The sequence below is a fragment of the Argopecten irradians genome, chromosome 4, assembly GCF_041381155.1.
Source record: "Argopecten irradians isolate NY chromosome 4, Ai_NY, whole genome shotgun sequence".
NCBI lineage: Eukaryota > Metazoa > Mollusca > Bivalvia > Pectinida > Pectinidae > Argopecten > Argopecten irradians.
Window position 1 is genome coordinate 24,745,937 of NC_091137.1, and position 15,830 is coordinate 24,761,766.

A 15,830-nucleotide genomic window follows, 5' to 3' on the forward strand; every position below is an offset into this window, starting at 1 on the left:
CGAGACTCTGTGATGTACCGTCTCAGGTACACTACAAGGGAGTTGACAAGACTGTGATGTACCATCTCATGTACAGAACAGGTGAGTTAACGAGATTCTGTGATGTACTGTCTCATGTACAGAGCAGGTGAGTTAACAAGTATCTGTGATGTACCATCTCAGGTACAGAACAGGTGAGTTAATGACTCTGTGATGTACCATCTCATGTACAGTACAGGTGAGTTAACGAGACTCTGTGATGTACCGTCTCAGGTACACTACAAGGGAGTTGACAAGACTGTGATGTACCATCTCAGGTACAGAACAGGTGAGTTAACGAGATTCTGTGATGTACCGTCTCATGTACAGTACAGGTGATTTAACGAGACTCTGTGATGTACCATCTCAGATACACTACAAGGTAGTTAACAAGACTGTGATGTACCATCTCATGTACAGAACAGGTGAGAGACTCTGTGATTAACATGTACACTTCTGTGATGTACCATCTCATGTACAGTACAGGTGAGTTAACAAGACTCTGTGATGTACTCTCAGGTACAGTACAGTGAGTTAACGAGATTCATGTGATGTACCGTCTCATGTACAGACAGGTGAGTTAACAAGATCTGTGATGTACCATCTCAGGTACAGAACAGGTGAGTTAACAAGATTCTGTGATGTACCATCTCATGTACAGAACAGGTGAGTTAACGAGACTCTGTGATGTACCATCTCAGATCACACTACAAGGTGAGTTAACATGACTGTGATGTACCATCTTTTGTACAGTACAGGTGAGTTAACGAGACTCTGTGATGTACCATCTCATGTACAGAACAAAGGTGAGTTAACAATGACTGTGATGTACCATCTCATGTACAGTACAGGTTGAGTTAACAAGACACTGTGTGATGTACCATTCATGTACAGAACAGGTGAGTTAACAAATTATCTGTGATGTACCATCTCATGTACAGAACAGGTGAGTTTAACAAGTACACTGTGATGTACCATCTCATGTACAGAACAGGTGAGTTAACAAGATCTGTGATGTACCATCTCATGTACAGAACAGGTGAGTTAACAAGACTCTGTGATGTACCATCTCATGTACAGAACAGGTGAGTTAACAAGTACTCTGTGATGTACCATCTCATGTACAGAACAGGTGAGTTAACAAGACTCTGTGATGTACCATCTCAGGTACTAACAAGGAGTTAACAAGACTGTGATGTACCATCTCATGTACAGAACAGGTGAGTTAACGAGACTCTGTGATGTACCATCTCATGTACAGTACAGGTGAGTTAATGAGACTGTGATGTACCATCTCTCATGTACAGTACAGGTGAGTTAATGAGACTGTGATGTACCATCTCATGTACAGAACAGGTGAGTTAACTTGAGACTGTGATTCACCACCTCATGTACAGAACAGGTAAATTAATGAGACTGTGATGTACCTATCTCATGTACAGAACAGGTGAGTTAACGAGACTCTGTGATGTACCATCTCATGTACAGAACAGGTGATGTTAACGAGATTCTGTGATGTACTGTCTCATGTACAGAACAGGTGAGTTAACGAGATTCTGTGATGTACTGTCTCATGTACAGAACAGGTGAGTTAATCAGACTCTGTGATGTACCATCTCATGTACAGTACAGGTGAGTTAATGAGACTCTGTGATGAACCATCACATGTGTATGATATATATACTCAATTTTTAGGTCACCTGAGAATGAAGTCTCAAGTGACCTTTTTATTCACATCGCCATATTGGTCCGTCGTCCGTGCGTATGTGCGTTGTCCATCGACCAACTAGTGTTCGTAAAACAATTTCACATTTTCGACTTCTTCTTCAAAAAAACCGCTGAACAATTTCAATTAAATTTTGCATAAACAACCTCTAGGCATATGGCCAGTCAAAATTGTAATTATATGACCCCTCACCCCCAGGGCCAACTGTTGGATGGGGCCAAAAGTATCTGTGATGTAACTAAATATTCCCAAAATCATGCTCCTCCAGAAACAGATGTGGGTAAATTCACAAGACACTTAATAGAATAGAAACCATCTCAATGCCCCTCTACATAAAGGTGAGTTATAAGACCCAAGTACTCTGTGATGTACCATGGTCAGGGTGTTACAGTTTACTACAGCTGAGGTAAAGTGACAAGACATTGTGGGTGAAAGCAATACTAGGACATGTACAGATAGAACCATAGTCAAGTTAACGCAAATAATCCTATGTTACCATCTCATGGGCCATTGAAATTTCTGATAAAACAAATTTTTCAATCGACTGTACCATCTCAGGGCCCTTTAGTGCGGAGCCAACAGGGTCAAAATAGGCCTAAAAACTTCAACAATCTATCTAAAATACTTGTAACTGGTATGAATCAAATACTCTTCAATCATGGACAGGTCCTTAATGTTAGTTTACAAAAATTGTTGAATTATATATATCTACCATGGGGTTTCAAATGTTTCCACCTAGGATAGGGGTCAAGTAACTATAGTTTATATAGAAAAATTACAAATAAGAAAGATTTTGCCTTATTTTTTCATAGTAAATTAGTAAAACTGGGTTAAGAATGTTAGAAGTTTAGCCTGAGATAGCATTTTATCGTCATAAACCATATTGGTCCTGGCTGACCTCCAGGGGCCTTAGGGGCAGGGCCAAATAAGGTTCAAATAGACTAAAACTTCAAAAAATTTCCTCTGAATTCACAGATTTGATGGAACCTGATACTCTTCATAGATTGGAAGGTCTTTCCCCTGGGTAGGGCGTCAAATTTACTATAGTTTTATATAGGAAAAAACACATTTATGAACATTGTTTGCTTTGTTTTCATAGGAAATGAGTCAAAACTGGGTTAGAATTACAGTCAAACCTCGATGATTCGAACTTCGATGATAATCGAATTTCTCGCTGTATCGAACTTTTTGTCTGGTCCCTGAATTTCTTCACTATATAACATTACTAACCCCCCTATAACCCATGTATGAATCGAAGTTTTATGAATCGAAGTTCTCGATGTATCGAACTTTTTTTATGGACCATTTGTGATAGAATCATAGGTAACTGACACTCGATGATTCGAATAAAAAATTTACCTGTACAACAGATCAGGTGTTCGCCGATACCCCGCGGCATGCTGTCACACCTAGCTGTCTCGCGACGGACCCTTCGCCGGACAATAGGGATTATGACAGCTTGTGTTGCTAGCCTGATATCATCAAGATATTTAATATCACTAATCAGGCCGATACCCGGTGCTTTTGTTTTTACAAGCTGCGTTATTAAATCATTAGTACGGCAAAGATACGGTTAGTCATTTTTGATGTTCGCCGCCACCATTGCTAGCGGTTTGTTGAATTTACGGAACGGTAAATAGCGAGCCACATTATTAGTAACCCATACTCAAAACTGTTACATTGCACAACTTTGGCATAAATACTTGAGCAAATCGATCATTCTAAATCGAAGTAATTTGTAGGTGTTGTAGCGCTTTCGGTTCCTCCTTTTTAGTTTCGTTTTTACAACGTGTTTTCGTTTTTATAGCAATTCCGTAATATTAACCATCTCTTAAATAGTCACCAAACGAACACTTGTACATGGGTTAGGCCTAGTACACGTAAGTCTTGTTTATAATATACGTATGTATTGCTAACGATAGCAATACATGTGATTAATTGCATACTTCGTTTTTATTTTGTTTTGCTTGCGGTACAATGATTATAAAGTTTACGGAACAGAGACGACATGTACACAACTACCACAGTTGGTCATGGTAAAAAAAAACATCGGTCTATTTCAAACCACGAATAATTCGAAGTCTCGATGTATCGAAGTTTTTCTGACGGTCCCTTGAACTTCGATACATCAAGGTTTGACTGTATTAGCCTGAAATAGAATTTTAACACCATATCCATATTTGTCCAGGCCTCGGGCCGACCCCCAGGGGCCAGAGGGGCGGGGCCAAAAGGGGTCAAATAGGCTAAAACTTCAAAAATCTTATTCTGAATTCACAGATTTGATGGAACCAAATAATCTTCATAGATTAAAAAGTGAAATTTATGAAATCACTGACATTGACTGACTTCTTGTTTGGTTTTGTTGTTTAACATTGGCAAAGCAAATTGGAATTTTAAGCATAAGGTTTGGTAACATAATACACTATCAAAATGAAAAACAAAAAATAAAAAATTCTAAAAGGTTCAACTTTAAAGTTTATTCTAATTACGTAAATACTTTTTACAGATTTGAACCAACTTTGCAATGCTTTTCTGTAGCAGCACACAGGTGACGTCAAGGGCCTCTTGGGCCTCTTGTTGTTATACTTACTGTTATAGTAACAAGGACAACTTTATTTTACTGTCATATATAGACATCAAAATCTTTCTAGCTGTTGAACTTGTACAGAGGAGTACTAAAGTGTCACACATACTGTTCATAGCTGTTCTATAAGGCTTCATTTTATACAAAGTTATGACCCTTTTTGTCAGGGAAATCAAAACAATATATGGATATTTCTTTAAGTTGAAGGTCTAACCAGGCATATATATACTCTGTACTGAATTATAACTTGTAGCAAAAGTTTACATATTCCATTATCCAAAATTGACAGGTATTCAGACGTTTTTTTATTCTCATTTCTGGGAAAATTAACTATAATTTTTAATTGCTCAAATTCTTACGTAATTGGATAAGCTGTAGAGGGATTGGTACTTGAAAAAATTTCAAATTTCTTCACAAAACAATAGACAAAATCATGTCGCTTTGTGGTTGATGGCTTTCTTTAAATGAAGAAAGGAAAATATATAGAGTGTGTCCCTTGATGTATAATGGCTGACTTTACATTCAGTTATCATGTATCATCAATAGCTGCTTGTATATAATGCTATACTTATTGAGTGGATGGATTACCCCACTGGTTTCTTCATCATTAACGCTTCAGTGAGATAGCACTATAATTAGACTTCTCGTCATCACAAAGAGACAAGTACAAATAGACCAGTGTTTTTTATACATTAAGCTTTATCACTATGTATGAATCGAAGTTTTATGATATCGAAGTTCCGAAGTGATCGAAACCCACCATGGACCATTTGGTGACTAGAATGTGTACTAGCTGTCTAGGATTCGAATAAATCATTTAGTACGGCAGAAGGTGTTCGCCGATACCCCCGGATGCTGTTAATACATTTTTGATGTCTGTTCGCCGTCCATTGAATGCGGTTTGTTAAATTCGATCACGGTATCATATAATATGCGAGCCACATGTCTTTAGTTTTCAACCAAACACGGCAAAATACTTGTACATTGCACAACTTTGCCATAAATTTTTGAGCAAATCGATCATTTAAATCATTAAATAACAGTAGGGTTGATAGAGCTTTCGGTTCCCCCATACTAGTTTTTCGTTTTAACAACGTGTTTTCGTTTTTATAGCAATTCCGTAATATTAACCATCTCTTAAATAGTCACCAAACGAACACTTGTACATGGGTTAGGCTAGTACACGTAAGTCTTGTTTATAATATACGTATGTATTGCTAACGATAGCAATACATGTGATTAATTGCATACTTCGTTTTTATTTTGTTTTGCTTGCGGTACAATGATTATAAAGTTTACGGAACAGAGACGACATGTACACAACTACCACAGTTTGGTCATGGTAAAAAAAACATCGGTCTAATTTCAACCACGAATAATTCGAAGTCTCGATGTATCGAAGTTTTTCTGACGGTCCCTTGAACTTCGATACATCAAGGTTTGACTGTATTAGCCTGAAATAGAATTTTAACACCATATCCATATTTGTCCAGGCCTCGGGCCGACCCCCAGGGGCCAGAGGGGCGGGGCCAAAAGGGGTCAAATAGGCTAAAACTTCAAAAATCTTATTCTGAATTCACAGATTTGATGGAACCAAATAATCTTCATAGATTAAAAAGTGAAATTTATGAAATCACTGACATTGACTGACTTCTTGTTTGGTTTTGTTGTTTAACATTGGCAAAGCAAATTGGAATTTTAAGCATAAGGTTTGGTAACATAATACACTATCAAAATGAAAAACAAAAAATAAAAAAATTCTAAAAGGTTCAACTTTAAAGTTTATTCTAATTCGTAAATACTTTTTACAGATTTGAACCAACTTTGCAATGCTTTTCTGTAGCAGCACACAGGTGACCGTCAAGGCCTCTTGGGCCTCTTGTTCTTATACTTACTGTTATAGTAACAAGGACAACTTATTTTACTGTCATATATAGACATCAAAATCTCTCTAGCTGTTGAACTTGTACAGAGGAGTACTAAAGTGTCACACATACTGTTCATAGCTGTTCTATAAGGCTTCATTTTATACAAAGTTATGACCCTTTTTGTCAGGGAAATCAAAACAATATATGGATATTTCTTTAAGTTGAAGGTCTAACCAGGCATATATATACTCTGTACTGAATTATAACTTGTAGCAAAAGTTTACATATTCCATTATCCAAAATTGACAGGTATTCAGACGTTTTTTTATTCTCATTTCTGGGAAAATTAACTATAATTTTTAATTGCTCAAATTCTTACGTAATTGGATAAGCTGTAGAGGGATTGGTACTTGAAAAAATTTCAAATTTCTTCACAAAACAATAGACAAAATCATGTCGCTTTGTGGTTGATGGCTTTCTTTAAATGAAGAAAGGAAAATATATAGAGTGTGTCCCTTGATGTATAATGGCTGACTTTACATTCAGTTATCATGTATCATCAATAGCTGCTTGTATATAATGCTATACTTATTGAGTGGATGGATTACCCCATTGGTTTCTTCATCATTAACGCTTCAGTGAGATAGCACTATAATTAGACTTCTCGTCATCACAAAGAGACAAGTACAAATAGACCAGTGTTTTTTAACATTAATTATCACTATGTAGTACAGTAGCAGTTGATGGGAAGTTGATCAAACCACCAGAGACATCATGGCTGACTGGTGCCTAGCTGTCTAGGAGCCTAATCATTTAGCTGTATACTTCCTGATGCAATATTAATAAAACTGTTAAACAATCGTCAATATCTGAATGATTCATGAATATGTAAATTAATACTCATCAAGTATCATAAATATGTGTTTGTGTCTAGTTTTCATCACATAAAAAGGAAAATACCTTAATTGAATAAATACACAGTATATCAACATGTCATTTTGTCCCATTGATAGTTTTCATCTTATTTCATTGAATAACAGAGGTTGATAGAGTATCATTTCATCTCCTCATTGATATGAGTTTTCTGTTTAACTCTGGACTTTATCTTGCCTTTACAGTATTATAATTAAGCAGGCTTACCTCAGCAATATATTTTTATAAAAATGGGAGATAATTTAGCTACTGACAGATTACAAACAGCGTGAGAAAATATTGATGGCAATTCTATATGCAAAAATAAATTTATTCTATCATTATAATGAATTTAAATGTCCCCATTTGACACAATTAAGGATTTTTTTTTATTAAGATGTTTCAACGAAGTCCAAAGTTTGAGTTTGAAGCTGATCATTATATCACAGTGTTTTAGGTGTAATCAACATGATAGGTGTTTGTATCCTTTGGGTATACAATTCACCTTGACCTCATTTTTAAGCTGAATTGGTGTTTTAGTTTTTTTTATGACGGCAACAAACAACTGTTATATCAAACAAAAATTATTTAAGGTAGTTATATATCAAACAAAAATTATTTAAGGTTGACAAATAAGGTCAAATAATTTTGAAGGATAATTTGAAAATTAGATCTTTTTTTTAGCTATGATTCTTTGCATTCTATTGGAATTTTTTTATCAATGACAATTAGGAACTAGTCATAAGTTTTCATAGATTTCATTTTAGTAAAACAAGATTGAGCTTACTAGCCTAACTAACTTTTATAAGTGGCAACTAAATCTTGGTATTTCTATTTCTAAACAAGTACATTAATGTTTTTACGCCAAGAAAATTAAATGTGCATATCACAAAGATAGTTGGTCTACAGTTCCACATCAGTAAAGTATTTAATACATTTTCAGTGGAATAATTAGAAAGTTAATTTACCTATTTCATATACCTTGATACCATATTCGACCCAATAATGGCCCATATACCTGTAAGCTCCCCTTCCCCTTTTTTAGCCCTCCATTTCAATTGCTCGGGCATAAATAAAAACCATAACTATCAAACCTAAGTAGGTGTGCAATAATTTCATCTAATTAAGTTCCTTTTAATTTTCTTCTTGTTTTCATTCTTTGAAATGCCCTGGGGGCTTATTTGGTCAAATACAGAATGTGTATACGTACATTTGCCTATTTAACATGTTAATATCCAGGGTCACAATCATGTTTGTGGATGTTTTTTTTTTTTTTGTTCTAGCGTAAGACTTCTTTTGGCCGATCGGTCGGACTACTTAGTGAATATTTTATAAGGAAAGCGTAGTTGGATTCCCCAGAATAAAAGGTGAAGTGTATAGAGATGACAGGATTTGTTGGCCTAGGGGGTCACGTAGACAGTGACAAACGACCCTCCATAAGTGTTCAAGCATGTATATTGTGTTGTTAAGTAGGACTAAACAACACTCTGTTACCACAGCTTATTAAGGCCGAGTATTCTGGACAAGGAACACAGACAGAGTGACAGAAAAAAATAGGGACAGACAAAAAAAACAAAAGATAAAGACAAAGGAGTTCAAGCAAAAGTACTGATCATGCAAAAATACAGACAAAATATAGACAAAAAAGGCAAAATTAAAGGGAGGCAAAGACAGAGGGGAGAGAGGAAGGGGATGGGGGTATACAAGGTACAGATAGACAGTTATAGTTTGGGAAGGAACCATTGTACAGATAGAGGGGGGTAAAGACAGAGGGGAGACAGAAAGGGGATGGGGGTATACAAGGTACAGACAGTTGTAGTTTGGGAAGGAACCATTATACAGATAGAGGAGGGGGGTAAAGACAGAGGGGAGAGAGGAAGAGGATGGGATATACAAGGTACAGACAGACAGTTGTAGTTTGGGAAGGAACCATTATACAGATAGAGGAGGGGGGGGGGGGGTAAAGACAGAGGGGAGAGAGGAAGAGGATGGGGGTATACAAGTTACAGAGCCAATGTATAGACGGTGGGAGAGAATAAAGTCACCAGAGAGACAGAAAGCCAATGGAAAGAATTGAAAATAAGCAAACAAAAATGGGTGAGGATTGGGACAACTTATGAATCAACAGATGGAGAACAAAGGGAGTGGGTTGGATGCTAAAGGAGACGAGAGGGAACAGGTAGACAGAAAAAACCATCAGAAAGGCATTATGGAGGCAAACTGGGTATAGCTGACAATAGGGTGAATGTTTTGGAGCAAGAGACAGGGGGAGGAAATAAAGTCACAGAAATAAAATGGACAATGCATAAAATTATAAGACAAAAAACGAGGGATTAATGTAAGAACAAAGAAATATAGAAAGAGATTGGAACTCCAATGTTTGGAGAAATACACAGGCCTTTTGGACTTCTTCAGGTTTGGTAGTGCATGTACTCTAATTGCACTCTGTTATATGTTTTATGCTGTTTTGTTAGGTCACCTGAGACGAAGTCTTATGGTGACCTATTCTAATCGCCTTTTGTCCATCGTCGTCCATCGTCCGTCCCTATTCTAATCGGCTTTTGTCCGTCGTCGTCCATCATCCGTCGTGTGAAAATAAACTTTTTACATTTTCAACTTCTTCTCCAAAACCACTGAAGCAATTTCAATGAAATTTTGCACAAACCTTCTAAGGCATCAGGCCAATCAAAATTGTGAATTATATTACCCCCACCCCCCAGGGGACTGTGGGAGGGGCCAAAAGGGGTAAAATTGACAACAATTTCAAAAATCTTCTTCTCCACTCATAGATATGGCAGAATCAAATAATCTTCATAGATAGAAAGGTCTCAAGGCCCTCTACAAAAATTGTGAATCATATGACCCTGGGGTCTCAGGTTTACCCCTGGGGTGGGGGTTAAGTTTACTATAGTTTATATAGGGAAAACACATATTTGAGCATAATTTGGTCATTTGTAATAGGAAATTAGTCGTCAGAATTATCCCTATGAAATGGCTATTGAATCCTATTAACAAATTTTCTATGACTGACCCCCAGGGGCCTAAGGGGCGGGGCAAGGGTCAAATTAGCTAAAATTTCAAAAATCTTCTCCTGAAATTCTGAAACTGGTAGAATCAAATACTCTTCATAGATGGAAAGGTCTTAAGGTTCTTTTCAAAAATTGTGAATTATATGACCCTGGGGTCTCAAGTTTCTCCCTGGGGAGGGGGTCAAGTTTACAATAGTTTATATAGGAAAAACACATTTATGAACTATATTTGCTAAGTTTTCATAGGAAGTTAGTCAAACTTGGTTAGAATTATTAGCCTGAGATAGCATTTTAACATCTTATCAATATTGGTCTTAGCTGACCTTTAGGGCCCTTAGGGGTGGGGCCATAAGAGGTCAAAATGGCTAAAATTTCAAAAATCTTCTGAATTCACAGATTTGATGGAACTAAATAATTTTCATAGATTACAAAGTCAAATTTATAAAATGGCTGACTGACTTCAAGGGCCTGGTGGGCCAATATATAGTGTTTATATGTCTTTGTTTCATTCTGTATCCGAACTCAGGTGACCGTTAAGGTCCATGGGCCTCTTGTTTACCAAATGACAAGTTCCTTATAAAAAATCTATTTAGATTGTTAGCATGTCATTATGTAGACATTTGTTTATAGATGTCTAATCAACATCTCTTTACCATTTACATGAGGCATGCTATAACAGAATCGTGCAGGAGTGTAACGTATGGTTGTGTCCAGCTCAAGTAATTCATAGACTTAATATGTAATACTTCACTCCCGTGGAAAGGTTTATATGGATTTGCAAGTACTAAAACCTTCAAAATGTAGTGATACAAGATTATGCAAATCCCACTCTGTATGAATATGACGAAGATATCATTATCTTTAAAAATAAAAGAGTAGAGAAATATTAGAAACATAAATACAATCAATGTTTATTATCCCACCTGCAACAAAATTGGTCTCCGTGAGGGCCTCCTAGACGACAGGAGGTAGGGTAGGGTATATTATATTAACCAAGTCCAGAGATTTAATTAAAAGATGTATTTACCAGAAAATTGAAAATGTTCTTGTAAAATTTTATCCATTTTGTTTCACTTACATGATATAGGTATGTCATTTGATGACATTGTTTCATGGTAGTATGAAAAGCAAAAATAGTCAGACTGTCTATTCAAAATTATGCAATCTGCTTTCAAATGATGACAATTCTATGATTAGCTAGAATTTATTATTTACTGAACTTGTTTCCTACTTCTTTGTATATCATGAAATTCAAACATGTTTAGTTTATTTTCAATTTGTGAGATATTCCTATTGAAATCCTCATTGATAGTGACAGTACTAAAATCTACCGTAGATTTCCATGATAGGGTTTATTGCTGGAAACACAGGTGCTGAACCTTCTGGAACACATGGGTTGTTGTTTCTACATGGTAAGGTCAATTATTTTCTTCAATGGATAGAAAATTATAGATACATAAGAGCGTTTTAAGTGCATGAAATCTGCCATTAGACAGAGTGCAAATTTTTGGCTTACATATTATTAGGCTCAGTGAATTGGAGGTAAAAGGTTTATCATATCATGAACTCTAATTTCCATCATGGTGTAAATCTTTCTATTTCATGGCCTTACATGACCCTGGCTGTTATTTGAGAATAAACACAAACAAGTATTTTTATGTTAATTCTTTTATTGATAGACTTACATGTCTTTTTCACATGTTGAACAAATGATATTCAAATGGCTTATGAATATTTGAATTTACAAAATGCAAGATAAGAATATATATTTCTGCAGCTGTCATTGATATGTGTTATAGATATTCATGAAATTATTCTGTCATTGTAATCTTCCTACAAAAAAATCTTAATATTTCAAACAGCTAGATTATAATTAGAGGGCAGGGTAAGTGATTTATTGCTATACAGGGTAAATGTCTGCAGTGTATAATGTTTAAGATTGATTTATTTTGTAACTGTTACGAAACAACTTAAATTAATCATGTTTGTTGTTGGTTTTGATCAAATTGCAAAAGGTTTTTTATGAATTTCTTACATATATTAAATCATAAATCCCCATCAAAATCGTGAAAAATATTGAATTAATTACTGCCATTACGAAAAGCAAATGAGTATAACTATGAACAGAACTGGAGTTAATGTGTTCGTACATGTGCTGATGACTGTCCACCTTCAGAATAGCCGTTGGTCAGATCAGGCCAGAATGACATTGCCTAAGAGTGTGTGTATTGTTATATAGTGACCAGCTAGGTGTCCATGGATGGTTTTACCATCGAGTCCTCAGAGTTTCACCTGCCTTTTATCTAACACCATCTCCCAAGCTTAATGTCATCAAACAATCCTGTAGGTGTCAATTTGATTGGCAGGTCTTTTGTCAATTAGTATTGACCATGTCATGGAATTTTCTGGAAGGAACATGCTTAACCCAGTAAACTTATTCCATATAAATCATTCGTTGAAGGGAGATAACTCTAAACAGGATGAATGAACGAAAATAGTGACAATATCATACATTTGGAACATCCTTCGGGTGAGATTATTTGTAAATTGAACATTAACTATGAAAATGTCCAATATTTCAGTCTTAATATGAAACATTATTTTATATCTTGTTCATATTATTAAATTTTTCAGATATGCTTTTCAATGAACTTATTTTAAATTTTGAAATTACTGAAAATGTTTTTGAAATTTAATGATGTATGACTTTAAAATACGACTGAAATTCGGTTAAGGGTAACATTTGTATGTAACAGCATTACACAATTAATGTTTCAGGATATGTTAATTACATCTCATTTTTGTAATTGTATAACAGATTTTAAGACTACAAGGTGTTAAGTCTATTTAAATAAGGTAATGTGAATTTTATAAATTTGATATTTCCATATGCCAATAATCTTCTGACTGATAATGAGCATGAATATTGTATGAAAGTAATATGCATAAATGAACGAAGGTGTGAATGTTGATTGTTTTCATCTTTTTGTATCACAATTAAAATTTGATATATAAAACAATTGAAATTTTTTAATGACTAATATTCTAGAATATGCATATTTATATACTCATTTTATTTCATCTGAGGACAGAATATCTATCACTTATGTTTATACTAGATTAAGCATTGCAATTTCACATTTTACAATAGATTAATATTTCAAATTAGTTTAATTGTGTCACCTGCAAAAAGGAGGCAACATATAATTATAAATATACTATTGTTGTTGGTGTTGCGGTCTGCTCAGAGGTTTCTCTGAAATTCTACGATGTCATGGAAATTACATCTTCTGCCAAATCTCCTTTACCAAAAGTTCTTATTTTGTATTGGATTTCTTAATCAAAAGACGAAGGTCAAAGACTTTTCTTTGCAACATCAAGCTTGTTTGCCCTGACCATCCTTAAACTTCGTGTGGGTCTTTTTTAGCAATGGATTTCATTGGATTACTTTTCAAAGTGGGAAGTTCACAGTTAAGGTCACTGTTACTGAAAATAGAAAATAAATGCATGATAATTAAATTCCTTCGGTTTCATAAAACATAGTTTTCATTCTCCAAATGCTTACATCAGATAGTTTTAAGATTGTAGAAGTTATATGTTAAAGACTGTAATGTTTCATGCAATAACCCGAGTGCTTTAATCTCAAACTTCCGTCAGAGCTCATTTTTTTCCGAGTGCTTAATCTCTGTTGCATACTTCAGTGATGATCATTGTCTTGGTAACCTTCTGGAAATCAAATTGAATGGTCGCAAGCATCATATTTACTTATATGGAAATCTTAATAGCTCAAAGATATTTAATTGGGTAGCAAGCTGAGCCTAAATACATGTGAACTCTCTGCTTTTAAGAGCAGAAATTGTTGTGTTTAGGATATTTTGTTTACAGGGTGTTCTTCGACACCACAAGTAGTCTGTCCACACAACATTAATTAGAGTAAACGTAGATTACACAGTCTAATATCTACCAAATACCTAGGAGGCAGATTGTTATACCAAACTAAACAGGTTTTTTGAGCAGATTTAAAATAAGAAGTTTAACATTTTGAAAATTGAAAATATCAATAAAAATATTCTTTTGATATGTTTTTATAATGTTCTATAATGATGTATCTGGAAAGTACAGCAATAAGTTAATCACCATTTCCTATTTTCTTCACAGGAGGAATGTTGAGTGAGCAACAGGATGTCAACGGAGGAAGAGTCTAACCATGTCAAGTCTGAAGCCGAGAGTTCCGAGGGGGGCAAGGAAACAACAGGTGTCCAGACTGGCCTGGAAGGTAAGTGTTAAGGGGGCAGGGAAACGACAGGTGTCCAGACTGGCCTGGAAGGTAAGTGTTAAGGGGGCAGGGAAACGACAGGTGTCCAGACTGGCCTGGAAGGTAAATGTTAAGGGGGCAAGGAAACGACAGGTGTCCAGACTGGCCTGGATGGTAAGTGTTAAGAGGGCAAGGAAACGACAGGCGTCCAGACTGGCCTGGAAGGTAAGTGTTAAGGGGGCAGGGAAATGCCAGGTGTCCAGACTGGCCTGGAAGGTAAGTGTTAAGGGGGCAGGGAAACGACAGGTTTCCGGGAAGGAGGCAAGGAAACGACAGGCGTCCAGACTGGCTTGGAAGGTAAGTGTCAAGGGGGCATGGAAACGACAGGTGTCCAGACTTGCCTAGAAGGTAAGTGTTAAAGGGCAGGGAAACGACAGGTGTCCGGGAAAGGTTCAAGGAAAGACAGGTGTCCAGACTAGCCTAGAAGGTAAGTCTCAAGAAGGCAAAGAAACAACAGATGTCTGGGAAGAGGGCAAGGAAACGCTAGATGTTCATGCAGACTAGCCTGGAATGTAAGTCTCACAGGGCTAGAAAATGACAGGTGTCCAGACTGGACTTGAAGGTATATCTCACAGGTTTCTAAACAACAGGTATTCAGAGTGGACTTGAAGGTATATCTCAAAGGTATATCTCATAGGGCTAGAAAATGACAGGTGACCAGACTGGACTTGAAGGTATATCTCACAGGGCTAGAAAACGACAGGTGTCCAGACTGGACTTGAAGGTATATCTCATAGGGCTAGAAAATGACAGGTGTCCAGACTGGACTTGAAGGTATATCTCATAGGGCTAGAAAATGACAGGTGTCCAGACTGGACTTGAAGGTAAGTCTAAAGGTAGCTAGAAAACGACAGGTAATCCAGAATGGACTTGAATGTAGGTCTCACAGGGCTAGAAAATGACAGGTGTCCAAAATTGACTTGAAGGTAAGTATCAAGGTGGCTAGGAAACAACAGTTGTCCAGATTGGACTTGATGGTAAGCCTTAAAGGGTCAATAAAACAACAGTTGTCAAAGATGAGGGCAAGACAAGGACAGAGGGAAAAAATGTTAAAAGAATGTAAGATTTACAAACAGGAACTTCAGCTTATTTATATCATAAAATTAATATGCAATGGATTAGATTCTGATCCTTGTGCATAGTGATTAAATTATTTTGGCCATTCTGGTCATAACCCTAAATATTGATCCATGGTTTTATGCTCTCAAATGAAGTAATAGAGGGACTGGCATATAATGCAATCTAATTAGAATTAGAATGTAATTCCGCTCCACTATGATACTCTACCATAGGCTCCAATACAAGGTCTAACAACTCCCTGTTCAAGGTCACCTCAGAATGACCCCTGTGGTTAGCCAATCAGTTTCTCGCGTATGTA

At 36.2% G+C, this 15,830-nt stretch overlaps 1 protein-coding gene across 3 annotated transcripts in view; it reads left to right on the forward strand.

Annotated features, from left to right (window-relative positions):
* The window catches only part of LOC138321083 (zinc finger protein GLI3-like), a 171,294-nt gene that overhangs the window by 73,075 nt on the left and 82,389 nt on the right, over positions 1-15,830 (forward strand). For all 3 annotated transcript variants that reach the window (XM_069264494.1, XM_069264496.1, XM_069264495.1), the window contains one exon: positions 14,296-14,413. In XM_069264494.1, the coding sequence (XP_069120595.1) occupies positions 14,320-14,413 (94 nt within the window). In that variant the 5' untranslated portion in view covers positions 14,296-14,319. The remainder of the gene's footprint in view (positions 1-14,295; positions 14,414-15,830) is intronic.